This window comes from Mercenaria mercenaria, chromosome 3, assembly GCF_021730395.1.
Source record: "Mercenaria mercenaria strain notata chromosome 3, MADL_Memer_1, whole genome shotgun sequence".
NCBI classification, from domain to species: Eukaryota; Metazoa; Mollusca; class Bivalvia; order Venerida; family Veneridae; genus Mercenaria; species Mercenaria mercenaria.
The window spans coordinates 31,515,027-31,542,564 of NC_069363.1; the positions used below are offsets into that span (position 1 = coordinate 31,515,027).

The following is a 27,538-nucleotide window of genomic DNA, read 5'->3' on the forward strand; positions in this document are numbered from 1 at the left end:
GCCTCTAGAGAGGTCACAAGGTTTTTTTATTATTTGACCTACTGACCTTCTTTTTGATCGCAGTTGACCCAGTTTCGAACTTGACCTAGATATCATCAAGATGAACATTCTGACCAACTTTCATACAGATCCCATGAAAAATATGGCCTCTAGAGAGGTCACAATGTTTTTTATTATTTGACCTACTGACCTAGTTTTTGACGGCACATGACCCAGTTTCGAACTTGACCTAGATATCATCAAGATGAACATTCTGACCAACTTTCGTGAAGATCCCATGAAAAATATGGCCTCTAGAGAGGTCACAAGGTTTTTTTATTATTTGACCTACTGACCTAGTTTTTGCCCGCAGTTGACCCAGTTTCGAACTTGACCTAGATATCATCAAGATAAACATTCTGACCAACTTTCATACAGATCCCATGAAAAATATGGCCTCTAGAGAGGTCACAAGGTTTTTTTATTATTTGACCTACTGACCTAGTTTTTGATCGCAGTTGACCCAGTTTCGAACTTGACCTAGATATCATCAAGATAAACATTCTGACCAACTTTCATACAGATCCCATGAAAAATATGGCCTCTAGAGAGGTCACAAGGTTTTTTTATTATTTGACCTACTGACCTAGTTTTTGATCGCAGTTGACCCAGTTTCGAACTTGACCTAGATATCATCAAGATAAACATTCTGACCAACTTTCATAAAGATCCCATGAAAAATGTGACCTCTAGAGTGGTCACAAGCAAAAGTTTACGCACGCACGGACGCACGCACGGACGCACGCACGCACGGACGACGGACGACGGACTCTGCGTGATCACAAAAGCTCACATTGTCACTTTGTGACATGTGAGCTAAAAACCGTATTTATTGACATTATTCTATATACAATTTATTCTTGTATAATGCAATACATGTAGTTCCAACAACACAAGTTCATGTTTTAGAATATACTGCAGCAGGTAAAATGTTTTCTGATATATTTAATATCATGACTTTATGCTAGATAGCCCATCTCTGGACTACCTTATTTGCTGATATGAAATATTTACCGGACTTAGCATTAAAGGAAAATAATAAAATGACTAATGTCACACATACTTCTTTTTTAGACCAATCTGTTTACACACCCTTTAAAGTAAAAAATAAAGCACTTTATGATACAACATGATTACAGTTTAAAACTGTATTAAGTACAATGTTTATGCATTTATAAAGCTACAAGTTTATGTAGGAAATTGCAATCTGCCCGCTTCTGTAAACCAATCACAACAGCTTTCACTAAAAAACTTTAAAATACAGCAAAAAAGCAAAATACATTTAAAAAAAAAAACCTGTTGAATTGGTTAAGTTGAGATACTTTTATAAAAATTTCACTCTGCTAAAACTTACAACCTTCTATGTTTTTTTTTTAATTTAACAATAAGCAACTTACAAAATACAAGTTTTGTTCAAGCATACAGCTAAAAAAACTGTCAACATTGAACCTCTTTCAATTTTTTTTCCTAAACTGTATTTTTTTAGATTTTCAAAATTAGTCTACAATCATGCAGCTGAACTGTTAGTGTGGAGAAAGTTTAAAGCTTGCAGCTTGTCTGACTAATTCCCTGAAAAATACAGAACTAGGGTGACAAGGAGGTGTGGTTGCAAACAGACCATGGTTCAAAACCACCCATTTCCTTTGGTCACATAGAAATATGAGATCCTAACACTCAGACCTATTTTTTGTCTTTTCACATAGTAACAAGTTAATACACTGTCCCCCTCATTGAAGCAAGCTTAGGCTGTATTATTACTGTGTATGAATATATCTCAACTTATCCACTGAAATCCAAAGAACTTTAAATACCACAAAGAAAGATTTTCCTGCAAATATAACTGGTTTACAGCGATGTCTAGGGGATACTATCGTACACCTGAAGCCTCTTTATAATCTGTTCCATCTAGCGTGAAGAATTCCTCCAGTTTCCATTGCAAGGTCTCGAATGTTGGTCTCTCCATCTCCTCCTTCTTCCAGCATTCTAACATGATCTCATACAATGGCTTGGGGCACCCAGGGGGACATGGCATTCTGTAACCGTGTTCCACTTGATGTAACACTTCCGCATTTGTCATACCTGAAAGACATCCATTTTATGTCATAATATTTCAGATGAAATACATGTTTCAGACCTGTAATTTGACCTAAACAACATTCTGCTACCCAAAACCACAGGGTATCACATCAAAAGAAACTTCCAAAATATACCCTTAACCAGATTTTCTTTTGGTGTAGAAAGTTTTCAATCAAATAAATTCCATAGCAGTCAGAAAGCTGTGAAACAAATGTTCAAAACCTTGAAGTCAACATATTATCCCTCTTATTTTCAATGAACATTCTGCATACCAGAACGTTACTACCAACTGATTCAAACTTGTCATTAAGGTCCATTTTGGAACAGAAATTTCAATGATTATGGGAGAAGTATTTAATATCTCATTAGGTAAACAGTACAGTAACACTTATAGCTGAGTCCATTATATATACTATTATATAGTAGTTGTGCCTTGTACAGCAACAGGGCTGCTTTTATATGAGCCGTGCCATGAGAAAACCAACATAGTGGGTTTGCGACCAGCATGGATCCAGACCAGCCTGCGCATCCCCGCAGTCTGGTCAGGCTCCATGCTGTTCGCTTTTAAAGCCTATTGGAATAGAAGAAACTGTTAGCGAACAGCATGGATCCTGACCAGACTGCGCGGATGCGCAGGCTGGTCTGGATCCATGCTGGTCGCAAAGCCACTATGTTGGTTTTCCCATGGCACGGCTCATATATTTATTACAAAATGGTTCTAACAAACACATGTCCTTTGTCCAAATGTGTTTTTTCTACTACCTGTCCAATACCAATTCCCAGTTACATGAAACTGTCAGGCATTGAACCTAACAGTCACACTGCCATTTGAAACCTGCACCATTTGCTACAATTTTATTGAAGTTGCTGAAACCTTTTTATACAAGTCCTAAAATGAGGTCATTTTCTTATTTAAAATTCTTTGTTACTTCTGCATTGAACTGTCTAAAGTGGCTCTTACACATTTCAAGACAGTGTGGCCATTTCCTATTTATTAAACATCACTACCTCATATTAAACCTCATATCTGGTTGTTTATTTATTCAAAACAGTGATACTCCAGCATGTACCTGGATATGGAATCCTGCCATATGTGACAATTTCTGTGAGCAATATACCAAATGACCAGACATCTGATTTGATTGTAAATCTGTTGTAACTTGCAGCTTCTGGAGCCGTCCACTTGATCGGGAATCGTGCACCGACCCGAGCTTCATACTCATCCTCCTAGAAAACAGCATTAATGGTATAGATATTGTCTCAAGTTTAAGTTCTGATACACATTTTAATATTTTTATGAATAATATATCCCAAACAGTGACTTTCTTACTGAAAAAAAACCATATTTTTGGAGCTAGATGCGAAGGAATTGTATCACAAGGGCACAATGTGAAAATATGCATCTTAACTCCAAAAATAATTTTATTCAAGTGTAAATCACAGTTTGAGACACATTATTTTGATTCTAACATTATAACAAGATTACTTTCTATATCCTTGGCAACATCCACTTAAATGTTTGCCTGTTTTATGCTTTGTTTTTTCCAGCATGCCGCTATGACATTTAACACTTAAGACTTAATAATTGTTATGTACAAACTGCGATTTAGTTATACAATCATTTTCTGGCAATGAAATACAACACATTGACATGATAGGAATTACAATGATACATAACAATGGAACAATCAACTAACATAATACTCCCAATATACATGTATCCAAAATTTCCCCAATATCATAATCGGGCAATATATTCTTTTAACCCTTATCCTGCTAAATTTCTATAATGACCTATCCATCTTTCAATTTGGACAGTACCATTAGCACTTTAAAGGGTTGCTTACCAAAAAGACACTGACTGAATGGCGAACAGTGCTGATTTTGATCAGACTGCATGGATGTGCAGGCTGATCATGATCTGCACTGGTCACAAAGGCAGAATCAATTGTGCCCAGTGTGATATGGGTTAAATATCTACATGGCCACTTTTTTATTCAACATGATGTACAATGCCACTACTTGTTTATGAAGTTTCAAATACTGGCATGATGTATCAAAGTAAGATCAACTGTGTTTAGATACCATAAACAAAATATGGTTGAGAACAAGTTTGTTTTACTTTTAATTTGATAACTCTATCACTGGATTAGATAGTTCCTGTTAGGTAAACTGAACAACTGCATCCTGGCTTTCTCACCAGTACTGAACATTTAGTTAGTTACACAATGCAAAGACTGCCACCATATTGTTTCATGTAAGTGACCAAGTACCAAGTAAGTGTCAACATATATTCCCAAATGCTAACCCTTCTATAAGGTACAAAAAACACAACTGAATGTTAATTTTGAATGTTTCACTCTTCAATAGAATAACTTTTATCAAATTAAATACCAATTCAAGTAGACAGCCATATTGAAGAAAGTGGATCAAATCATAACATGTATTTTGATGCCCATAGTGCTAGAATTTAAGCAGTAAAAATCTAGAGAATTGAAAAAACAGACTACTTTCAACATTTATCATTTACAAGATAACTAACCAATAAACTGTTCTAGGAAAGATGTCTTTATCTTTTCTTTTATATATATATATATATATATATATAGTTGTATTAACTTTAACCTGTAGGTTTTAAGTGTACAACAAGTGAACCAAGTGATTTAAGGTTTAAGGACTACATGTATTTATAACTCCAGGGTTTTTTCAAGCTAATTTGGGAATATAACCTATACCCCCAGAATTGGGAATTTTGACGCATAAATGTTCCAAATTGGGAAATATTTAGTACCATAGGATATAGCAAGGATGTGTTTAAGCACTTTCCCATACACTTGTTTCACATAGTACAACCTCTTTAAGATACTTCCATTACAAAATTGTCCAGAATTTGGTCAATGTTTGTGCAATTTTGATGAAATTTTTTTCAGAATGGAGATTGGGAATTTTTGCACTCATTTTGGGAAAAATACATACTTTTTAGCATTGGGAATATAGCTGAATAACGGCTATAAAAAAGGCCGAAAAAAACCCCTGAACTCGTGTCTGACCATCACCCAATCATTTTGTAATCTTGCCCAATGTATCTGATTTGTGATTAATGTGTCATTCTGACTTTTGAAAAATGGAAATTTATAAGGTAATTATTTTAACAGAACATCAGTTTTTCAAAATACAAGTATATTTAATGATACAACTAGAGCTGTCACAGGAGTGATGAATTATACCCCCACAATACGGCCTTACAGAAGTTTGCCAATGTCAAAGTCAAACCTCAAAATCAATAGGGGTCATCTGCTGGTGACATGATCAACCTCCGTATTAAGTTTCGTGACCCTAGGCCCATGTGTTCTCAAGTTATCGTCCGGAAACGGTTTAACTGTTCCAAGTCACTGTGACCATTACCTTTGACCTACTGACCTCAAAATCATTAGGGGTCATCTGCTGTCATGACCAACCTTACTATCAACTTTCATGATCCTAGGCCCAAGCATTCTCAAGTTATCATCCAGAAACCATTTAACTGTTCCAGGTGAGTGTGACCTTGACCCTTGACCTCAAAGTCGAATCTGACCTGTTTTTATGATGTTACACGTGTGTACCAAAATTTATGATCCTAGGCCCAAGCATTCTCAAGCTATCATCTGGAAACGGTTTAACTGTTCCGGGTCATTGTGACCTTGTCCTTTGACCTACTAACCTCAAACTCAAACTTGACCTGTTTTTATGATGTTACACCTCTGTACCAAAAATTATTTAAATCTGTTAAGCCTTTCATGAGTTGTTGTATGGAAACCATTAAAACCAACAGACCGACATACCAACAAGCTCACTCCTATATACCCCCTCAAACTTTGTTTGTGGGGGTATAAAAACAGACATCCCTAAATTTTAAACACACATGTATCTGTTTTCAAAAAAATTACTGTACTATAATATCACATGTATGTTGACTTAAGTGAAAGGAGCTTTTAAATTAGTATATAACTACATTAGTAAAACACTGGGGCCATACAAACAGATGTGGTAACAGCGTGTACTTATCAGTTACCATCCACAATGTTTTCACAGCACAAGGAGATACAGGGTGCCAGAGATTCCATTCACCACACACCATTAAAACTTTCCTTCACCAAACAATTTGTTACTTGTGTCATCTAGACTATATGGTTTGGAAACATCATCTAACGCTCAACTGTGTATTACAAACATCCGTGTTGTTAGATGACACTTCTACCAAAATATCACCTACATTCACCTTGATAACTCGCGCCAGCCCAAAGTCTGCAATCTTTACGTTGTTACCATCTCCAACAAGAATGTTCCTGGCAGCAAGGTCACGATGTATATAGTTCTGGGACTCAAGGTACGCCATTCCACTAGCAATCTGTGCTCCAATATCTATTAACTGAGGAAGTTTGAGTGCTCTTCCTTTACCTGAATTACAAATAATGTTAATCTGTAATTCTTTTGAAATCTTCTTAGTCACCTATATTGATCATAACAGGGTATTTCTGAAATTTTTAAAGGAAAAATTAATTTAAAAAAAAAATAAAGCTTTTGAGGTAGATCTGCATGTTCAGATCAAAATTTTTCCTACAATTAGTATGAGATTCACTTAGAACATTTGGCAAATAAAAAAGACAGGGTTCTGTGTTTGATTTTTTTTTGCTAGTTATTTCGAAAAAATATGTACCCCAGTCAAATTTTCATAATGGTAGTCTATTGGAAAATCAAAATTTTGATGACATTTTTATGTACAGAGACTTTCCATGTAGTATAGATAACTGATGTTACACAATTACTTCTGGTTTTTCAAATGTGCAGAACTACCTTTATCTAAACAAGAGGACCATGATGGTCCTGAATCGCTCACCTCTTCCCACATGACCCAGTTTTGAGTATGACATCGTTTTTGACCAGCTTTCATGAAGATCCCATGAAAAATGTGACCTCTAGAGTGGTCACAAGGTTTTTCTATTTTTAGACCTACTGACCTAGTTTTTGAAGGCACGTGACCCAGTTTCGAACTTGACCTAGATATCATCAAGATGAACATTCTGACCAACTTTCATAAAGATCCCATGAAAAATGTGACCTCTAGAGTGGTCACAAGGTTTTTCTATTTTTAGACCTACTGACCTAGTTTTTGACCGCACGTGACCCAGTTTCGAACTTGACCTAGAAATCATCAAGATGAACATTCTGACCAACTTTCATGAAGATCCCAAGAAAAATGTGACCTCTAGAGTGGTCACAAGGTTTTTCTATTTTTAGACCTACTGACCTAGTTTTTGAAGGCACGTAACCCAGTTTCGCACTTGACCTAGATATATTCAAGATGAACATTCTGACCATTTTTCATGAAGATCCCATGAACAATGTGACCTCTAGAGTGGTCACAAGGTTTTTCTATTTTTAGACCTACTGACCTAGTTTTTGACCGCACGTCACCCAGTTTCGAACTTGACCTAGATATCATCAAGATGAACATTCTGACCATTTTTCATGAAGATCCCATGAAAAATGTGACCTCTAGAGTGGTCACAAGGTTTTTCTATTTTTAGACCTACTGACCTAGTTTTTGACCGCACGTGACCCAGTTTCGAACTTGACCTAGATATCATCAAGATGAACATTCTGACCAACTTTCATGAAGATCCCATGAAAAATGTGACCTCTAGAGTGGTCACAAGGTTTTTGTATTTTTAGACCTACTGACCTAGTTTCTGAAGGCACGTGACCAGTTTCGAATTTGACCTAGATATCATCAAGATGAACATTCTGACCAACTTTCATGAAGATCCCATGAAAAATGTGACCTCTAGAGTGGTCACAAGGTTTTTCTATTTTTAGACCTACTGCCCTAGTTTTTGACTCCACGTGACCCAGTTTCGAACTTGACCTAGATATCATCAAGATGAACATTCTGACCAACTTTCATGAAGATCCCATGAAAAATGTGACCTCTAGGTTGGTCACAAGGTTTTTCTATTTTTAGACCTACTGACCTAGTTTTTGACCACACGTGACCCAGTTTCGAACCTGACCTAGATATCATCAAGATGAACAATCTGACCAACTTTCATGAAGATCCCATGAAAAATGTGACCTCTAGAGTGGTCACAAGGTTTTTCTATTTTTAGACCTACTGACCTAGTTTTTGAAGGCACGTGACCCAGTTTCGAACTTGACCTAGATATCATCAAGATGAACATTCTGACCAACTTTCATGAAGATCCCATGAAAAATGTGACCTCTAGAGTGGTCACAAGGTTTTTCTATTTTTAGACCTACTGACCTAGTTTTTGACTGCACGTGACCCAGTTTCGAACTTGACCTAGATATCATCAAGATGAACATTCTGACCAACTTTCATGAAGATCCCATGAAAAATGTGACCTCTAGAGTGGTCACAAGGTTTTTCTATTTTTAGACCTACTGACCTAGTTTTTGACTTCACGTGACCCAGTTTCGAACTTGACCTAGATATCATCAAGATGAACATTCTGACCAATTTTCATGAAGATCACATGAAAAATGTGACCTCTAGAGTGGTCACAAGGTTTTTCTATTTTTAGACCTACTGACCTAGTTTTTGACCGCACGTGACCCAGTTTCGAACTTGACCTAGATATCATCAAGATGAACATTCTGACCAATTTTCATAAAGATCCCATGAAAAATGTGACCTCTAGAGTGGTCACAAGCAAAAAGTTTACGGACGCACGGACGCACGGACGCACGGACGCACGGACGGACGACGGACGACGGACACTGCGCGATCACAAAAGCTCACCTTGTCACTTTGTGACAGGTGAGCTAAAAATCAGCAGTAATTTACTTCAGTAATATATTTTATATAATTCTGAAGGTCAAGATCACTGTTTTATCCCCTCTTTTTTCTGTGACTGCTATTCTTTAATGATTTTAACTTTTTGACACTATGACTTATCTTTCATTACAATTATCATAACACAAAAACAATGAAAAGAAAGCAGCAGTATTGTAAAACAATGCTGCAATACAGATGACGTAAGCAATTTGTTTAATATACATCTTTGAAAAAAAAAAAAAGAATGTTACATAACCTATCTGTAATCTTATGAAAGGTTTCAATGCTTTTACATTCTAATATGGTTCATTCGAAGTACCAGTATTCTGGGAATAATGAGGAGAAGGTGGAAATAATGAGGAGAAGGCGGGCTTAACTATTTCAGTGCTTGATAGTGAAATAGGGCATATCTGAGAAAACTAGATTTATCAATGGAGTAGTTAATGCCCCCATGTAGATGGTGGTATGGGACAACAGTCTAAGACAGATCTGATTAGTAATACAAAAGACAGAGTGAAACTGTACAGAAAATATTAATCAGAATTTCTACCTATAAAAGGGACATAATTCATGGAATATTTCTGCCAGAGTAATGCACATTGTGTCATTAAATGTGGGTGAAGATGTGGAAAAACTATTTTACGTCTGAATCAAATCCATTTAGTAAAAACTAAGGTAGTGAGTGTTTGAAAAAACCCTCATATTCTAAGTAACAAGAGGACCATGATGGTCCTGAATCGCTCACCTATCTCCACATGACCCAGTGTTCAACTGAGTATGACATCGTTATTTCTATTATTTGACATACTGACCTAGCTTTTGAGCACATGTGACCTAGATATCATCAAGATAAAAAATTCTGACCAATTTTCATGAAGATCCATTGAAAAATATGGCCTCTAGAGAGGTCACAAGGTTCTTCTATTATTTGACCTAATGACCTAGTTTTTGAAGGCACGTGACCCACTTTTAAACTTGACCTAGATATCATCAAGGTGAACATTCTCACCAATTTTCATGAAGATCTCGTGAAAAATATGGCTTCTAGAGAGGTCACAAGGTTTTTCTATTTTTCGACCTACTGACCTAGTTTTTGACCGCACATGACCCAGTTATGAACCTGACCTAGATATCATCAAGCTGAACATTCTCACCAATTTTCATGAAGATCCATTGAGAAATATGGCCTCTAGAGAGGTCACAAGGTTTTTTCTATTTTTAGACCTACTGACCTAGTTTTTGACCCCACGTGACCCAGTTTCGAATCTGACCTAGATATCATCAAGATGAACATTCTGACCAATATTCATGAAGATCTCATGAAAAATATGGCCTCTAGAGAGGTCACAAGGTTTTTCTATTTTTAGATCTACTGACCTAGTTTTTAACCCCACGTGACCCAGTTTCGAACTTGACCTAGATATATTCAAGGTAAACATTCTGACCAATTTTCATGAAGATCCATTGAAAAATATCGCTCTAGAGAGGTCACAAGGTTTTCCTATTTTTAGACCTACTGACCTAGTTTTTGACCGCACATGACCCAGTTTCGAACTTGACCTAGATATCATCAAGATGAACATTCTGATCAATTTTCATGAAGATCCATTGAGAAATATGGCCACTAGAGAGGTCACAAGGTTTTTCTATTTTTAGATCTACTGACCTAGTTTTTGATCCCACATGACCCAGTTTCGAACTTGACCTAGATATCATCAAGGTGAACATTCTGACCAATATTCATGAAGATCTCATGAAAAATATGGCCTCTAGAGAGGTCACAAGGTTTTTCTATTTTTAGATCTACTGACCTAGTTTTTAACCCCACGTGACCCAGTTTCGAACTTGACCTAGACATCATCAAGCTGAACATTCTCACCAATTTTCATGAAGATGCATTGAGAAATATGGCCTCTAGAGAGGTCACAAGGTTTTTCTATTTTTAGACCTAATGACCTAGTTTTTGACCCTACGTGACCCAGTTTCGAACTTGACCTAGATATCATCAAGATAAACATTCTGACCAATATTCATGAAGATCTCATGGAAAATATGGCCTCTAGAGAGGTCACAAGGTTTTTCTATTTTTAGACCTACTGACCTAGTTTTTAACCCCACGTGACCCAGTTTCGAACTTGACCTAGATATCATCAAGATGAACATTCTGACCAATTTTCATGAAGATGCATTGAGAAATATGGCCTCTAGAGAGGTCACAAGGTTTTTCTATTTTTAGACCTAATGACCTAGTTTTTGACCCTACGTGACCCAGTTTCGAACTTGACCTAGATATCATCAAGATGAACATTCTGACCAATACTCATGAAGATCTCATGAAAAATATGGCCTCTAGAGAGGTCACAAGGTTTTTCTATTTTTAGACCTACTGACCTAGTTTTTGACCCCACGTGACCCAGTTTCGAACTTGACCTAGATATCATCAAGGTGAACATTCTGAGCAATTTTCATGAAGATCTTGTGAAATATATGGCCTCTAGAGAGGTCACAAGGTTTTTCTATTTTTAGACCTACTGACCTAGTTTTTGATGGCACGTGACCCAGTTTCGAACTTGACCTAGATATCATCAAGATGAACATTCTGACCAATTTTCATAAAGATCCCATGAAAAATGTGACCTCTAGAGTGGTCACAAGCAAAAGTTTACGGACGCACGGACGGACGACGGACGACGGACACCGCGCGATCACAAAAGCTCACCTTGTCACTTTGTGACAGGTGAGCTAAAAAGGGGGCATAAGTCATGAAATATTTGAGCAGAAGTTATAGATCTTAGGTCATATGATGTGGCTGATCATTTGGAACAACTATTTTAAGTTTAAAGCAAGTCCACTAAGTTATAACAGAGATAAATCCATCAAGCAATAACAGAGATAAAATGGTGCATCGAAACTTTAATCAAGCTGTGGATGCGGAAGATGGGGCAAGTAGGGTAGCTCTGCAGATACTTTGTATAGTAGCACTAAAATTTTGTGAACATGTAACGTACCCTGCAGATATTCGAGTAAGCTGCCATGCCTCATGAGTTCTGTAATGATATAGATTGGTTCGTCCTGTGTACATACAGCGTACAGCTGGATAAGCTTTTGATGACGTAGCTTCTTCATGATCTGAGCTTCTGCCAGGAAATCTTTTGGATCCATAGTACCTGTGAAAATCAAAGTCAACTTTTAAAATACTGTAAAGTGCCTTCTTTTCTGTTTTTTTCCTTCTAGATTTCTTGTTGTTTTCTTTCTGATTCAAGCTTAATATTTCATAACATAATTCTTAAGTATTTTACATTATGGTATCTTAACCATGTTGCATAACTATATCTAGATAAATTTATAATAACTGTTATCTTACCTGTTTGTCATTATCTTACCTGGTTTGTGGTTAGTCATTATCCTACCTGTTTGACATTATCTTACCTGGTTTGTGGATTGTCATTATCTTACCTGTTTGACATTATCTTACCTGGTTTGTCATTATCTTACCTGTTTGACATTATCTTACCTGGTTTGTGGATTGTCATTACCTTACCTGTTTGACATTATCTTACCTGGTTTGTGGTTAGTCATTATCCTACCTGTTTGACATTATCTTACCTGGTTTGTGGTTTGTCATTATCCTACCTGTTTGACATTATCCTACCTGTTTGTCATTATCTTACCTGGTTTGTGGTTTGTCATTATCTTACCTGTTTGACATTATCTTACCTGGTTTGTGGTTTGTCATTATCCTACCTGTTTGTCATTATCTTACCTGGTTTGTGGTTTGTCATTATCCTACCTGTTTGTCATTATCTTACCTGGTTTGTGGTATGTCATTATCCTACCTGTTTGACATTATCTTACCTGGCTTGAGTGTTTTGATTGCAACTGGAGTTGTGTTGTTCCATAACCCCTCCCATACTTCCCCAAACTGTCCATGTCCAATCTTTCGTAGTAATTTTAGCGAAGATTTTGGGATTTCCCATTGGTCCTTTGTGTTGTATGATAAACCCACTGTCATTGGCTTCTCCACCTACAGTAAACATGTTACATTGTGAAAATGATTTCAAATATTTACAACCACAACTTAATAACAATGTTAACATTTTTTTAAAAATCAATTTTCAAAAAGTAATGGAACAAGACTAAGGATAAAGAAAAAGTTTTCAAATAAAAATATAATTTACAGACTGAGAAAATTCCTCTTCACCAAACAATCAATCTAACACGCCAACCACTATCTCTGTGCACAAGGCTTAAATGTTTTAAGAGGACTTTGAAGTAGTAAAACACAAAGAAAAACTTTTAAACAGAATAGGAGCTATCATTTATTACTATCTAAATTTCAACATTTCGTCTTCATATATACATTCTTATTATATACACAGGAAGGGGGACTTATGGCCAAAGTTAATCATCTTGCACAGCATACTCCTTGCCTGGAAAGAGGGACTTACGGCCAAAGTTAATCATCTTGCACAGCATACTCCTTGCCTGGGAAGGGGGACTTCCGGCCAAAGTTAATCATCTTGCACAGCATACTCCTTGCCTGGGAAGGGGGACTTCCTGCCAAAGTCATTCATCTTGCACAGCATACTCCTTGCCTGGGAAGGGGGACTTATGGCCAAAGTGAATCATCTTGCACAGCATACTCCTTGCCTGGGAAGGGGGACTTATGGCCAAAGTTAATCATCTTGCACAGCATACTCCTTGCCTGGGAAGGGGGACTTATGGCCAAAGTTAATCATCTTGCACAGCATACTCCTTGCCTGGGAAGGGGGACTTATGGCCAAAGTTAATCATCTTGCACAGCATACTCCTTGCCTGGGAAGGGGGACTTATGGCCAAAGTTAATCATCTTGCACAGCATACTCCTTGCCTGGGAAGGGGGACTTATGGCCAAAGTTAATCATCTTGCACAGCATACTCCTTGCCTGGGAAGGGGGACTTATGGCCAAAGTTAATCATCTTGCACAGCATACTCCTTGCCTGGGAAGGGGGACTTATGGCCAAAGTTAATCATCTTGCACAGCATACTCCTTGCCTGAGAAGGGGGACTTATGGCCAAAGTTAATCATCTTGCACAGCATACTCCTTGCCTGGGAAGGGGGACTTATGGCCAAAGTTAATCATCTTGCACAGCATACTCCTTGCCTGGGAAGGGGGACTTCCGGCCAAAGTTAATCATCTTGCACAGCATACTCCTTGCCTGGGAAGGGGGACTTTTGGCCAAAGTTAATCATCTTGCACAGCATACTCCTTGCCTGAGAAGGGGGACTTTTGAACAAAGTTAATCATCTTGCACAGCATACTCCTTGCCTGGGAAGGGGGACTTATGGCCAAAGTTAATCATCTTGCACAGCATTCGGTACTCCTTGCCTGGGAAGGGGGACTTATGGCCAAAGTTCATCATCTTGCACAGCATACGGTACTCCTTGCCTTGGAAGGGGGACTTCAGGCCAAAGTTAATCATCTTGCACAGCAATACATCTTGCCTACGAACAAAGTTAATCATTTTGCAGGGTGTACTCATTGTCTGGAAAGGGGACTTTCAACCCTAGTTAATCATCTTGCAGGGTGTACTCCTTGCGCAGAAAGAGGGATTTACGACCAAAGTTCATCATCTTGGAGGGCATACTCCTTGCTGAGGAAGGGGTATTTCTGACCAAAGTTCATCATCTTGCAGGGTGTACTCCTTGCTGACGAAGGAGGATTTACGACCAAAGTTCATCATCTTGGAGGGCATACTCCTTGCTGAGGAAGGGGGATTTACAACCAAAGTTCATCATCTTGCAGGGTTTACTCCTTGTGCAGGAAGAGGGATTTACGACCAAAGTTCATCATCTTGGAGGGCATACTCCTTGCTGAGGAAGAGGGATTTACGACCTAAGCTCATCATCTTGGAGGGCATACTCCTTGCTGAGGAAGGGGTATTTCTGACCAAAGTTCATCATCTTGCAGGGTGTACTCCTTGCTGACGAAGGGGGATTTACGACCGAAGTTCATCATCTTGGAGGGCATACTCCTTGCTGAGGAAGGGGGATTTACGACCAAAGTTAATCATCTTTGAGGGCATACTCCTTGCTGAGGAAGGGGGATTTATGACCAAAGTTCATCTTCGAGGGCATACTCCTTGCTGAGGAAGGGGGATTTACGACCAAAGTTCATCATCTTGGAAGGCATACTCCTTGCTGAGGAAGGGGAATTTACGACCAAAGTTCATCATCTTGGAGGGCATACTCCTTGCTGAGGAAGGGGGATTTAAGACCGAAGTTCATCATCTTGGAAGGCATACTCCTTGCCCAAGGTATGAACCTTGAAATTCCTGGTTGTAAGTTTTGTGTTGTCCTTAATGAGGTAACCAGACAGAATACAGTATTTAAGTAAGGAAAAAATGACTAATGTGCACAACTGTTTTGTGTCTTTGAAAAAGGCAAAGTCACACAAATGACAAAATAACACAGATATAACAAATACATGTATAATCACACCAGTGTACAGAAACTTAATAACCTCTTTGATTACTGTCAACTGTTTGTTAAATTGTATGATAGCTGCTAAGCATTGTGTGTAGAGATATCTCAGAATAGAATAAAGTTTTACATCCCGAAATTCACCAATGACAGAAAAATACATGTGACATAACACATTTCAAGCACCGTACCTCAGTCTCAACTGTAACAGCTAATTCCTTAAAAAATGAAACGTACCGTAAAATGTTACAGGCATTATAAAACCAGTAACTAAACTTTAACATGTTTCATAAACTGAAATCAGACAGTAAAGTTTTCAGCTTAACCTTTAGCCTGCTGCTGGCAAGTGATATTGCCTTGGCAACCAGTGCAGACCGAGATCATGATCTGTACTGTTCGCTATTCAGTCAGTATATTTTCAGTGAACACCCCTTTGAATAATAAATGGTATTGCCCAAATTGAATGATGGACAAGTCCATTTTAGAAACTTAGCAGGGTAAAGGTTAAAGACAAAAGATAAGCCATCTTTTGGGGTGTAGCGTGATGTGCCTGCAGCCTCTACAGTGTATCCACTTAAGGAAGCTTGAGACTTGTTTGTTGTGCAGAGGTTTGTTACTTTGCACAGATTTATTTACTTAGACACAGATCAAATAAGAAAGGAAATATCTGCCTGTGTGGAGAATTATCTGAACTTTAGAAAGTGTTGCTAAGATATGTTAAACTGTACGTATGTCAGCACAAAAATAATATACCATTAACATAAGTAAATTGTTAGTAAAGGATTACAATGCTGAAAGTTAACAAGAACAGAGTGACACAACATATTACCTGTGTACATGGTTGTCTGAGATTAACACACAAGCCGTCAGCATCAGCACTATAATGGTCCACTAATTCTGCTAAAGTTCTAAATGTTATACGTCGTGCTATAAAGAAACCTCCTTCATCTAGCTGTCGTATCCTGTAGTGTTTTACAGTGTCCCCATCTCGAACTAGATTAAAATAGAAAACAAGCTTGACAATAGGACAGAAGTTTATTACCCAGGATATTAATAAAGGTTTACATGTATCTATCTAACTGATTACTGTATTCATCTACAGGGATCATCCTAGGTCAAAATTTTAGGGAGAAGTGACTTCTCCCCCGACAGAATTTAGGGAGAAGTTGAGGAATTTAAGGAGAAGAATCGGCATAGCATTCAGTTTCCTGCCTATATATATCCACTTTCTATGGGTCTAGCTGTAACTTATAAACAGTAATTATTTAAGGAATTTATTCTTGCATTATCGTTTTCATTAATTTCTAAATAAAGTATAAACTTAGCTATGAAAAAGTCGCCTTTAAATTTTTATCTGAAATTCACATGTCCAAAACTCGTAAATTTATCAGGTGCACGATCAAAACGCCGTGAAAATTTTCATTCATGTTTTGATTCTCATGCTTTTATAATGCCTCATTTTTGCATCAACTTGTTCAGATTTATACATTTAATTTATTTATTTATTATTTTTTTCGAAAATAATACCAAACTCGTAGATAATGGCGATCTTTTTACAATATTTTGTACGGCAGTTCTGACGTCTGCAAAATCATTTTTTATCCACAGTACCCGAGCAATTCATTTACAGAAATTGGCCGTAACCATGGTAATTGAAATAATTTTGGAAGTAATCTTTAATAAAATGAAAGAATAATATACAATTGTTGCATAAGATCATGCTCTCGTTAAGTTTATCGGCTTTTTACACGCCGATTGAAAATTCTTAAAAATGGGCAGCAGCTTACAATATTATTGATTGACACTTTGGGATATTAACTCTACAATTGGCTGAAGTTTGACAGGCGAGTAGGCGGGGTTGACTATTGATTTATCGATAATTTAATCTAGATTATGCATCAAGTTTTACTACTTTAAGTAAACAGATAATAACTCGCTGAAAAACTCGGCGATTAGGATTTCGCCCGGAGGCGATAATTTGGCGAAGTGGCCGACTTTAAAGCGACAATATCGCTCAAATCGCCTTGTAGGATGATCCCTGATCTATTGACACCACTTTCAAATTAGCAAAAGACATTTTTTTTTACAACCACACCTATGGTTATAAGACTCTTCCTGTAGAAGTAGGGGAGCAGAATGACACTCAGGGCAGCCCATCAAAAAATTACTTCAGGTACAGAATGGGTATTATAACAAACTGTATTCCAATGTCACTAGACTTCCAGCAATTACACCTACCTGCTGAAGAAGGCCATTCCTGAGATATGGTCAAAATATTCAAAACTTCTGGAAATGTTTTGCTCTGAGTCTGGAATTATGAATCTAGTGCAAAGAATCAACATATTTAGTTGCATTAAGCCTATTTATCCAGGGCTCACACTGGCCTCCAAAAAATAAAAGCCAACTTTTTAACCTATGAAAAATTAATAGCCAAAATTGATGCGGATCTTTGCGTGCAATTTTGATAAAAACACAAGAGCTGTCTGATGACAGCGCGCTCGACTATTCGAAGAATTGATTTAAGAATGGGGTCAAAATATTTCCAAGGATATTCAGACAAAAGAAATAAATAGATTAGACAAACAATGTTCATGTATTACTATGATTTCGACAAGTCTTGCACTAAATGGCAATATATGAGCCAAAAGTCCAAAAACGGCCATAATTCAGTCAAAATAGTTATGTACTCTTGCCTACAGATGGAAATCATAATGATAAACAAGTGTTCAAAGTTTAAAAGCCATATGTCAAATAGTTTTGACAAAACATGGACTTGTATGAAAACAGAACTAATTTCAAAGTCCAAAAAAGGGCCATAATTCAGCCAAAATAGATGACAGAGTTATTTTCTCTTTCCTACAGATTGAGACTATTATACTAAACAAGTGATAAAAGTTTCAAAGCCATATGTCAAACACTTTACAAACAAGAGGGCCATGAAGGCCCTGTATCGCTCACCTGACCTATTGACCTAAAGATCATCAAGATCAACATTCTGACCAAGTTTCATTAAGATATGGTCATAAATGTAGCCTCTAAAGTGTTAACTAGCTTTTCCTTTGATTTGACCCGGTGACCTAGTTTTTGCCCCCACATGACCCAGATTCTAACTTGACCTAAAGATCATCAAGATTAACATTCTGATTAAGTTTCATGAAGATACAGTCATAAATCTGGCCTCTAGAGTCTTAACAAGCTTTTCCTTTGATTTGACCTAGTGACCTAGTTTTTTAACACACCTGACCCAGATTTAAACTTGACCTATAGATCATCAAGATTAACATTCTGACCAAGTTTCATTAAGATATGGTCATAAATGTGGCCTCTAAAGTGTTAACTAACTATTCCTTTTATTTGACCCCCGTGACCTAGTTTTTGACCCGACATGACCCAGATTCGAACTTGACCTAAAGACCATCAAGTTTAACATTCTGACTAAGTTTCATGAAGATATAGTCAAAAATGTGGCCTCTAGAGTGTTAACAAGCTTTTCCTTTGATATGACCTAGTGACCTAGTTTTTGACTCCATCTGACCCAGATTTAAACTTGACCTAAAGATTATCAAGATTAACATTCTGACCAAGTTTCATTAAGATATGGTCATAAACGTGGCCTCTACAGTGTTAATTAGCTTTTCCTTTGATTTGACCCGGTGACCTAGTTTTTGACCCGACATGACCCAGATTCAAAATTGCCCTAAAGATCATCAAGTTTAACATTCTGACTAAGTTTCATGAAGATATAGTCATAAATGTGGCCTCTAGAGTGTTAACAAGCTTTTCCTTTGATATGACCTAGTGACCTAGTTTTTGACCCCACCTAACCCAGATTTGAACTTGAGCTATAGATCATCAAGATTTGACCAAGTTTCATTAAGGTATGGTCATAAATGTGGCCTCTAGTGTAAACTAGCTTTTCATTTGATTTGGCTTGGTGACCTAGTTTTTTATCCTACATGACCCAGATTCAAACTGGACCTTACGATCATCAATATTAACAATCTGACCAAGTTTCATGAAGATACAGTCATAAATGCGGCTTCAACAGTGTTAACAAGCTTTTCCTTTGATTTGACCTGGTGACCTAGTTTATGATCCCAGATAACCAAATATCGAACTCGTCCAAGATTTTATTAAGGGTAACATTCTGACCAAGTTTCATTAAGATTGGGCCAAAAATGTGACCTCTAGAGTGTTAACAAGCTTTTTCTTTGATTTGACCTGGTGACCTAGTTTTTGACCCCAGATGACCCAATATCGAACTCGTCCAAGATTTTATTGAGGGTAACATCCTGACCAAGTTTCATTAAGATTGGGCCAAAATTGTGACCTCTAGAGTGTTAACAAGCTTTTCCTTTGATTTGACCTGATGACCTAGTTTTTGACCCCAGATGACTTAATATCGAACTCGTCCAAGATTTTATTGAGGGTAACATTCTGACCAAGTTTCATTAAGATTGGGCCAAAAATGTGACCTCTAGAGTGTTAACAAGCTTTTCCTTTGATTTGACCTGGTGACCTAGTTTTTGACCCCAGATGACCCAATATCGAACTCGTCCAAGATTTTATTGAGGGTAACATTCTGACCAAGTTTCATTAAGATTGGGTCAAAAATGTGACCTCTAGAGTGTTAACAGTCAAATTGTTGACGACGGACGGACGGACGGACGGACGACGGACGACGACGGACGCCGGACACAGGGTGATCACTAAAGCTCACCTTTGAGCACTTCGTGCTCAGGTGAGCTAAAAATATAAACTGGTACGAAAAACTTAACCAAGATTTCTAAGTCAAAAGGGGCCATAATTCAGCCAAAATCCTTGATGGAGTTATGTACTCCTGCCTATAACTGGACATGGTGATGGTAAACAGGTGTTGAAAGTTTCAAAGCTTTATCTCAAAAGACTTTGTCAAAATATGAACTGGTACGAAATATTAACCAAGATTTCTAAGTCGAAAGGGGCCATAATTCAGCCAAAATCCCTGATGGAGTTATGTACTCTTGCCTATAACTGGACATGGTGATGGTAAACAGGTGTTGAAAGTTTCAAAGCTTTATCTCAAAGGACTTTGTCAAAATATGAACTGGTACGAAATATTAACCAAGATTTCTAAGTCGAAAGGGGCCATAATTCAGCCAAAATCCCTTATGGAGTTATGTGCTCTTGCCTATAACTGGCCATGATGATGGTAAACAAGTGTTGAAAGTTTCAAAGCTTTATCTCAAAAGACTTTGTCAAAATATGAACTGGTACGAAAAACTTAACCATGATTTCTAAGTCAAAAGGGGCCATAATTCAGCCAAAATCCTTGATGGAGTTATGTGCTCTTGCCTATAACTGGCCATGATGATGGTAAACAAGTGTTGAAAGTTTCAAAGCTTTATCTCAAAAGACTTTGTCAAAATGTGAACTGGTACGAAAAACTTAACCATGATTTCTAAGTCAAAAGGGGCCATAATTCAGCCAAAATCCTTGATGGAGTTATGTGCTCTTGCCTATAACTGGCCATGATGATGGTAAACAAGTGTTGAAAGTTTCAAAGCTTTATCTCAAAAGACTTTGTCAAAATGTGGACTGGTACGAAAAACTTAACCAAGGTGTGACGCCGACGCCGACCCCGACGCCGTGGTGAGTAGGATAGCTCTACTTATTCTTCGAATAGTCGAGCTAAAAATGGATTTTGAAGGCATTTACAGGATACATATTTAGTTTGAGTAAGGCAGTTGAAATGGTTGATACTGACTGACATTATGGACTAAGCAATGGCTTAGTTAGCCCCATTCATGCACACACAATATGGACACAACTAGTTGCTCACAATGGAAAGTTTACCAAGTCTTTGAGTATCAGACATGTTTATACTTTTTCTTTATATATATCAAAAAAGTTTTCTTGATTCTTTTGACCATATAAACTGCACTTAAATTGCTCAAAAAGTACAAAACAATCATGTCGCGAAAATACGCAATATTTGGCATCTATGCCAGCTTTGTGTCAACAAGTTTTTATGCTTTTTGTGTCAACAAGTTTTTATGCTTTATTCAATAAATATACTAATTTTCAAGTGTTTTAGAATGTTTTTACTACGCTAATTACAGTATGCAAGCAAATTTATTTGCTGATTTTTTTTAGTTTGCCCGTATCGGCCATGTTTCTAAAAATAGAAACAGGACTGGGTTTCCCAATAATCGTTTAATTAATGTGCAAAACAAACATTTATTATGCAAGAATAGTCTTGGTAAAATAATAGACTATTAAAAATATCTGGCCTGTAATATTTTAACAAATTCGCGTTCCTCACAAATTTTGAAAATTCGAAAAAAAAAAAATTTTTCGCTTCGAATAATTTCATTTCACAAATTTTCAGATTAAAAACACATATAGATCTAACCTAGATCTGATTAAAAATATTTTGAAATCGTCGACAGTTAGGTCAGTTTATAATATGTTTATTAAAGATATTTAAATTAGCAGTTACTATAGATGTCAATTTAATTTTTCATCAGGAAACTGCCCGTACAAATTGGTTTAATTGTCGTCTGCCGAATATAGAGACATTAGAGTTGAAGAAAATTTGTGTTGGCGTTTTAAATTGTTCCAAAAAGTAGCCTGCCATTTCAATCTGATTGATAGCTAGATAAGTAAGATTAATTTCCAGTTATAATCGGTATAATTGTCGTGTGCATCTTAACGCCTTAGGCAATGTTATCTGCATAGTTGACACGTGTGGGAATACACGAGGTAATCAACGGTCCGCTTTATCGATTTTCTACACAAGCAGACCGCGGGTTACTGTCTCACTTGGCATAATTATTTATGTAGCTACTAAATAAAATAATCGCCAGTTCCTGTCGCCAAAATGGAAAAATATTCGCCATTTAAATAAAATAATCGCAAATGGCGATAATGGCGACTGACAGCGTGAGCCCTGATTTATCTATTCAGTAACCATGTGGAACTAGTATCAGTTTTCTTGTTCAATATTACATTCTCTGCTTTAACAAATAAATAATGTCCATTAATAAGCACGATACTAAAATATTCATGTCCTCCATAATACAGCAACTCCATTATAACATGTCTACTCTGCAATGAGAGACATAATTGAGCCGTGCCATGACAAAACCAAGATAGTGGGTTTGCGACCAGCATGGATCCAGATCAGCCTGCGCATCCGCGCAGTCTGGTCAGGATCCATGTTATTCATTAACAGTTTCTCTAATTGCAATAGACTTTGAAAGCGAACAGCACGGATCCTGACCAGACTGCGTGGATGCGCAGGCTGGTCTGGATCCATGCTGATCACAAACCCACTATGTTGGTTTTCCCATGGCGCGGCTCAATTATATTTTTTTATGTTATCTGTCTAGTTGCCATAAACCATGCAATTTTATTTCAGGTCGATTAAATATGATTACGGTACATGTAAGCAGGGATGGGTTGTCAAAAACAAAATTATTCCTATTTTAGTCCTAACAAGTATCCTTTAGCTATGTATGGTCCAGTTACCCTGTATGAAATATTTTATACTGAAGGTTGTAAGTAAGACTGCCTAAGGAATATTATACTGCCAAGAACAGAAGCGCCTGCTGTCATTATGTCATTAATTATTGAGGGAAATTTCTACTTAAGTTACACCATTTCCACTTTAGAAGTGTAGTGGATATGCAATGCAGAGACGCTGAAATCTATTGTACACTCGAAACCTCTTCAATATCTTTTTAATTACTTATTGGTATACTATAAAAATGTAAAAACGAGCTGAGTTAATGAAAGTCAAGTGGTGCAGTGGTGCAGTGGTACAGTCAGTCTGTTCTTTTTTTCTTCGTTAAAGAAAATGAAGCAGTAACAACTTAACACTACTTCCCCTAAACCATTTTTCAATAAATGATGCAAAAACTCCTGATGTCAAAATAAGTTTGATTCCCAAATAGAAGGAATAATTTAAACAGATTTACTGGTAACCTTTAACAAAGTTTTGACTAATATATGGCTTTTGACAGTAATACTTAAATTCCAGTTCCCCCAAGCTATTTAGAAAATAGGCAAATTTTCCTCCTAAGTCCAAACCCTCAATTTAGATCCATCCCAGCTAGTTCAACTGGAGGTGCTGAAATTTCAACCTGTCTGTAAGTTTAACAGTTGTGGAGAAACCTTCAACATCGTTTGCCCAAAAGCTAAAACATTTTGTTGAACTAAAAGATTTTACAGCGAGTCTGCCCAGATCCAATGAAATAAACTGTTCAGCAGCCTGCGAATTCGTAAGCTTAAAATTCTGTCATGAAAACATGTTAAATTTTCCTGCAGCACAAACTTTGATTTCATTCATTATATTAACTGTGAAATATGATTCTAAAACGATGGTTAAATAGTGATTTACCTGATAAAGAGTAGTCGTTGCGTCGGCTTTCACTGTCTCTAATCAAGAAAGCACCATGCTCATTATCCGGTGACAACAACTTCTTCTCAGCTTCTACTCTCTTTATTTTACCAAAGTACCATCTAAAATAAACAGGAGAACAAGATATGTTATAACTTATATAACTTATAAGCAATCGGCTAATATCTATAAAAATTCCCGGTATGCTCTAAGAACGCCTGTTCCGTTATCATAAAACTTCACTGGAAAGCTGTAATAAAGGTGGAAACATGCTTCGGCTAAACAAACTATAGAGGGCTATGATGGCCCTGTGTCACTCTGTCTCACCTAACCTTTATTGTTTGACCTCGAATTATATATTAAGACAATTTATTTATTTGGGTTTTACGGCGCACCAACACAGTATAGGTTATATGGCGCCAAACAGGACTACAAATTTTGGTTCCACATCTCATTTACATTGAAATAAAAACATGAGGTATGGAATCTAAATTTGCACACCTGCTGGAATCACAGAGTTACTGCAAAACCAAGTGTTAAGTCCCTATTAGTTGCCTCTTACAATCATGCAAGGGTAAGGCAGTGGTTCCAATTCCTTTCATACACAGATCGTCCCAGAACCACATGGGGCAAATTAAGACAAACAAAACTATATAATGGAACCTGCAGGCAAAGGTAACAAAGTTCGGACAGTATATAGTATCAAACTAGGTGAACAAAAAAGTTTCATGAATATCCATTTAAAAATTTATGTTAATTTTTTCTATCATTTGACCTAGTGACCTTACACCTGCGGCTGCCATTGATTTCATTTAGACAAAGGCAGAAAATTGACCTCTAGCTTGATAGCAAGTTTTCAAGCGTAATTAAGGTTTTTCTTTCATTTGACCTTGTGACCTTATTTTAGCGCAAAATGCCCGGATTCTGAACTTGATCTTGATTTCAAACAAATATTCTAACCCGGTTTCATATTGATCAAGTAGAAGATATGACATGTAGTTTTCAAAAGATTTTTGAAGGATTTGACCTAGTGGCCTAGCTTTAGACCAAAATGAAGCAGTTTCAAATTTAATCCAGATCTCATTAAGGCAAACATCCTGACCAAGTTTCATGTAGATAAGGTATAAAATGTGGCTTCTGGAGTTTTAACAATGTTTTTCTAAGGTTTGGCCTAGCTTGTGAACCCACACCGAAGGACAGCAAACTCCCAACTATTCAAAAGCCTCGTCACTAGAACAGTTAAACTTATGAATACCAAAAGTCAAAAAAGGGGAATAACCTTGTGAAAGTTACAGAACCTGTGCATTACATGTCAGATCAGTGTGAGCAGTTTCATTGAATCCATTCTCACAAGTGGTTACTGAGATACCAGCTTACATACAAAATCTTAAGTAAAAATATATGCCTGAAGGGTTACATCAGAGGATGGGAGCAAAATTTAAAGAACTTGACTGTTGAAGCCCAAAGGACAGGAACAACAAATGGAAGAAATTCCAAAAACAATTCTAAGTCCACAAAAAAATCATTACCAGGTACAGGTATGTCAAAATACACCTAAAAATTGGAGGTACCATCCATGTTGTACGAAAGAAAAGTGGTCTCGGTTTTACCTTACGGCCAATAATAATAAAGTTTCAAAATAAGCTATTTATAGTAACTTAAAAGGGAAGAAATTCAAAATATTTTTATGGAAGTGAACAAAAAAGGGATCTGCCAAATAAAAACAAGAGCACTACAATGCAGAGCAATATACACAAAGCAAAGTCCTATATGACCTTTGACCCCTAATGTGACCTCAATCTTGAAGCGAGTCATCCGAAACATGCGGAGAGAGTGGTGAACACTTGTGCCAAGTTTCTTAGAAATCCTTCAAGCAGTTCAAGAGTTACAAAGCGGACACGAAACAAACTGATATGACCTTTGACCCCTAAGTGTGACCTTGACCTTGAAGAGTTATGGAACATTTGCTATGCGTGTCAAAGTGAGAGATGTTATTTATTCGGTTTTAGTCCTTTAATTAAACTACTTTTATAATAAAAGATGTTAAGAATAAGACAAAATTGTTTGTCAACTTTAAATAATTTTTTGAGATAAATTGCAATTGATACTGCCCTAAGGACTCTGCAACTTGCAAGTTTATAAAAATTAATTGATATTCTTTTAATGATATTGTCATGTTGCAATAATTAAAGGGAGAAGAAGTCCCATTTTAAATAGTTTTGTCTTCTAAAATAAAAACAGGAAAAAAAATGGGTAATTATAGAACAAAATCTGTAACAACATAATGCGTATGGCTAAAACTGTCAAACCCTATACTACTATAACTGATTTAAGCATTCCATTGAACTGTTGTATACAAGAAGGTAGCAAATAAACCAAAACGGTCACTGCCATATCAATTAAAATGTTTGGGCTACAACTAGTACAAGACAAAAATATTGGTAGCCCATTGGGATTTCAGATTTCTGAAACACTGCAGTTGGGATTTTTCGTCATAAAATGCTATACTCTTTGACTTCTCACTGGTTTAAAATATTTAATGACATCTTAAAAACTAATTCTTATTTTGTGATCAAATTCTTTTAAACTACTTTAAATATTTGTCAAATATTGTCTCGGCACAACAACAACAGAACTGGAAGGCATTTAAACAACGACAGTATCTTTATGAGCAGCAGCATTTTTAACATAAACTATTGATTAGATGAAGGTAAGCAACTATCTAAAGTACAGCAAAATATTTTAACAGAAAAACACATAATTAATATATAAATTGATTACCGCATGCCTAGAAAACACCCATAGGACAGGCTAAGTGTCCTTCACCAGATGGCTAGAAGTCAGAACGCAGACTAGGCGTCCGGTTACCATCCTAAATATTATGTTATCTTTTAAGTTTTTAATACAAAAATTGATTAAAGCATTTATTAATTATTGACAGCAATCTAAATTTTGTACTTACGACTCTGACTCCAAACTTTTTAATTTGGCAACATAATTTGATGGGATGTATCCTTCTAGTTTTGTAGTCAATGACTTTGCATACCACCAATCACCCTCAGTATCTGTTTGAATTTCTAAATGTTCCCCTTTTCTAAAACTGAGATCTTCTGCTGTTCTAGCATCATAGTCATATAGTGCAACAAATATTTTCGGTGCATTTCGAGCTACCTCCCCAGTCTCTACTTTTGGTGGACTAATTGGCACAGTAGTGGTGTTGCCGGTCTGCTGTGGTGCACTAACCACCATCAGACCAACCTGATTTGGATTTGCTACGCTTCCATTTGTATCAGTTGCATTGTGCTGTGGTGTACTTGTTGTACTCATCCCCACCATCGGAACCGATGGTTCTGGGTTTTTCTGAGGGCAGCTGAAACAGCCACCCATTTCTCTTGCTTTCAGAACACGTCTTTACACAAATCAAAATTTACATGTTTTCCCATTAGTGTCAAAAACAGGTACAAATACATGAAAATGAACTGTACTTTCTTACTACATTTTTTTTCAATTGATGAGTAATATTGCTAAATCAATTCTGAATTCATTGTGTATTAATCCAAAAGAAATTACACGAATTGTACCGGTATTTAAAACTATTCTGCAACACTGATCAAATAGTCATATACCATGTTCTTTAAAAAGATCGGTTTTAGTATATACACTAGCTATAAAACTGCAGAAAAAAGGAGAAATTTTTCATTATTTTTTAACTAAATTATTCATGATTGCCATGAACCGGAA

General features: G+C 36.8%; 1 protein-coding gene across 1 annotated transcript; it reads right to left on the reverse strand.

The window, feature by feature from the left end:
* Positions 1–201: 201 nt before the first annotated feature.
* On the reverse strand, positions 202–27,538 carry LOC123525168 (tyrosine-protein kinase Src42A-like). Its single transcript, XM_045303998.2, has 8 exons — positions 26,760–27,538; positions 23,798–23,919; positions 16,244–16,407; positions 12,806–12,974; positions 11,959–12,117; positions 6,374–6,552; positions 3,186–3,342; positions 202–2,118 (listed from the first exon to the last, which is right to left on the reverse strand). Exons 1-8 carry the CDS (start codon positions 27,182–27,184, stop codon positions 1,907–1,909), a joined length of 1,587 nt encoding a protein of 528 aa, XP_045159933.2. The 5' UTR covers positions 27,185–27,538; the 3' UTR covers positions 202–1,906.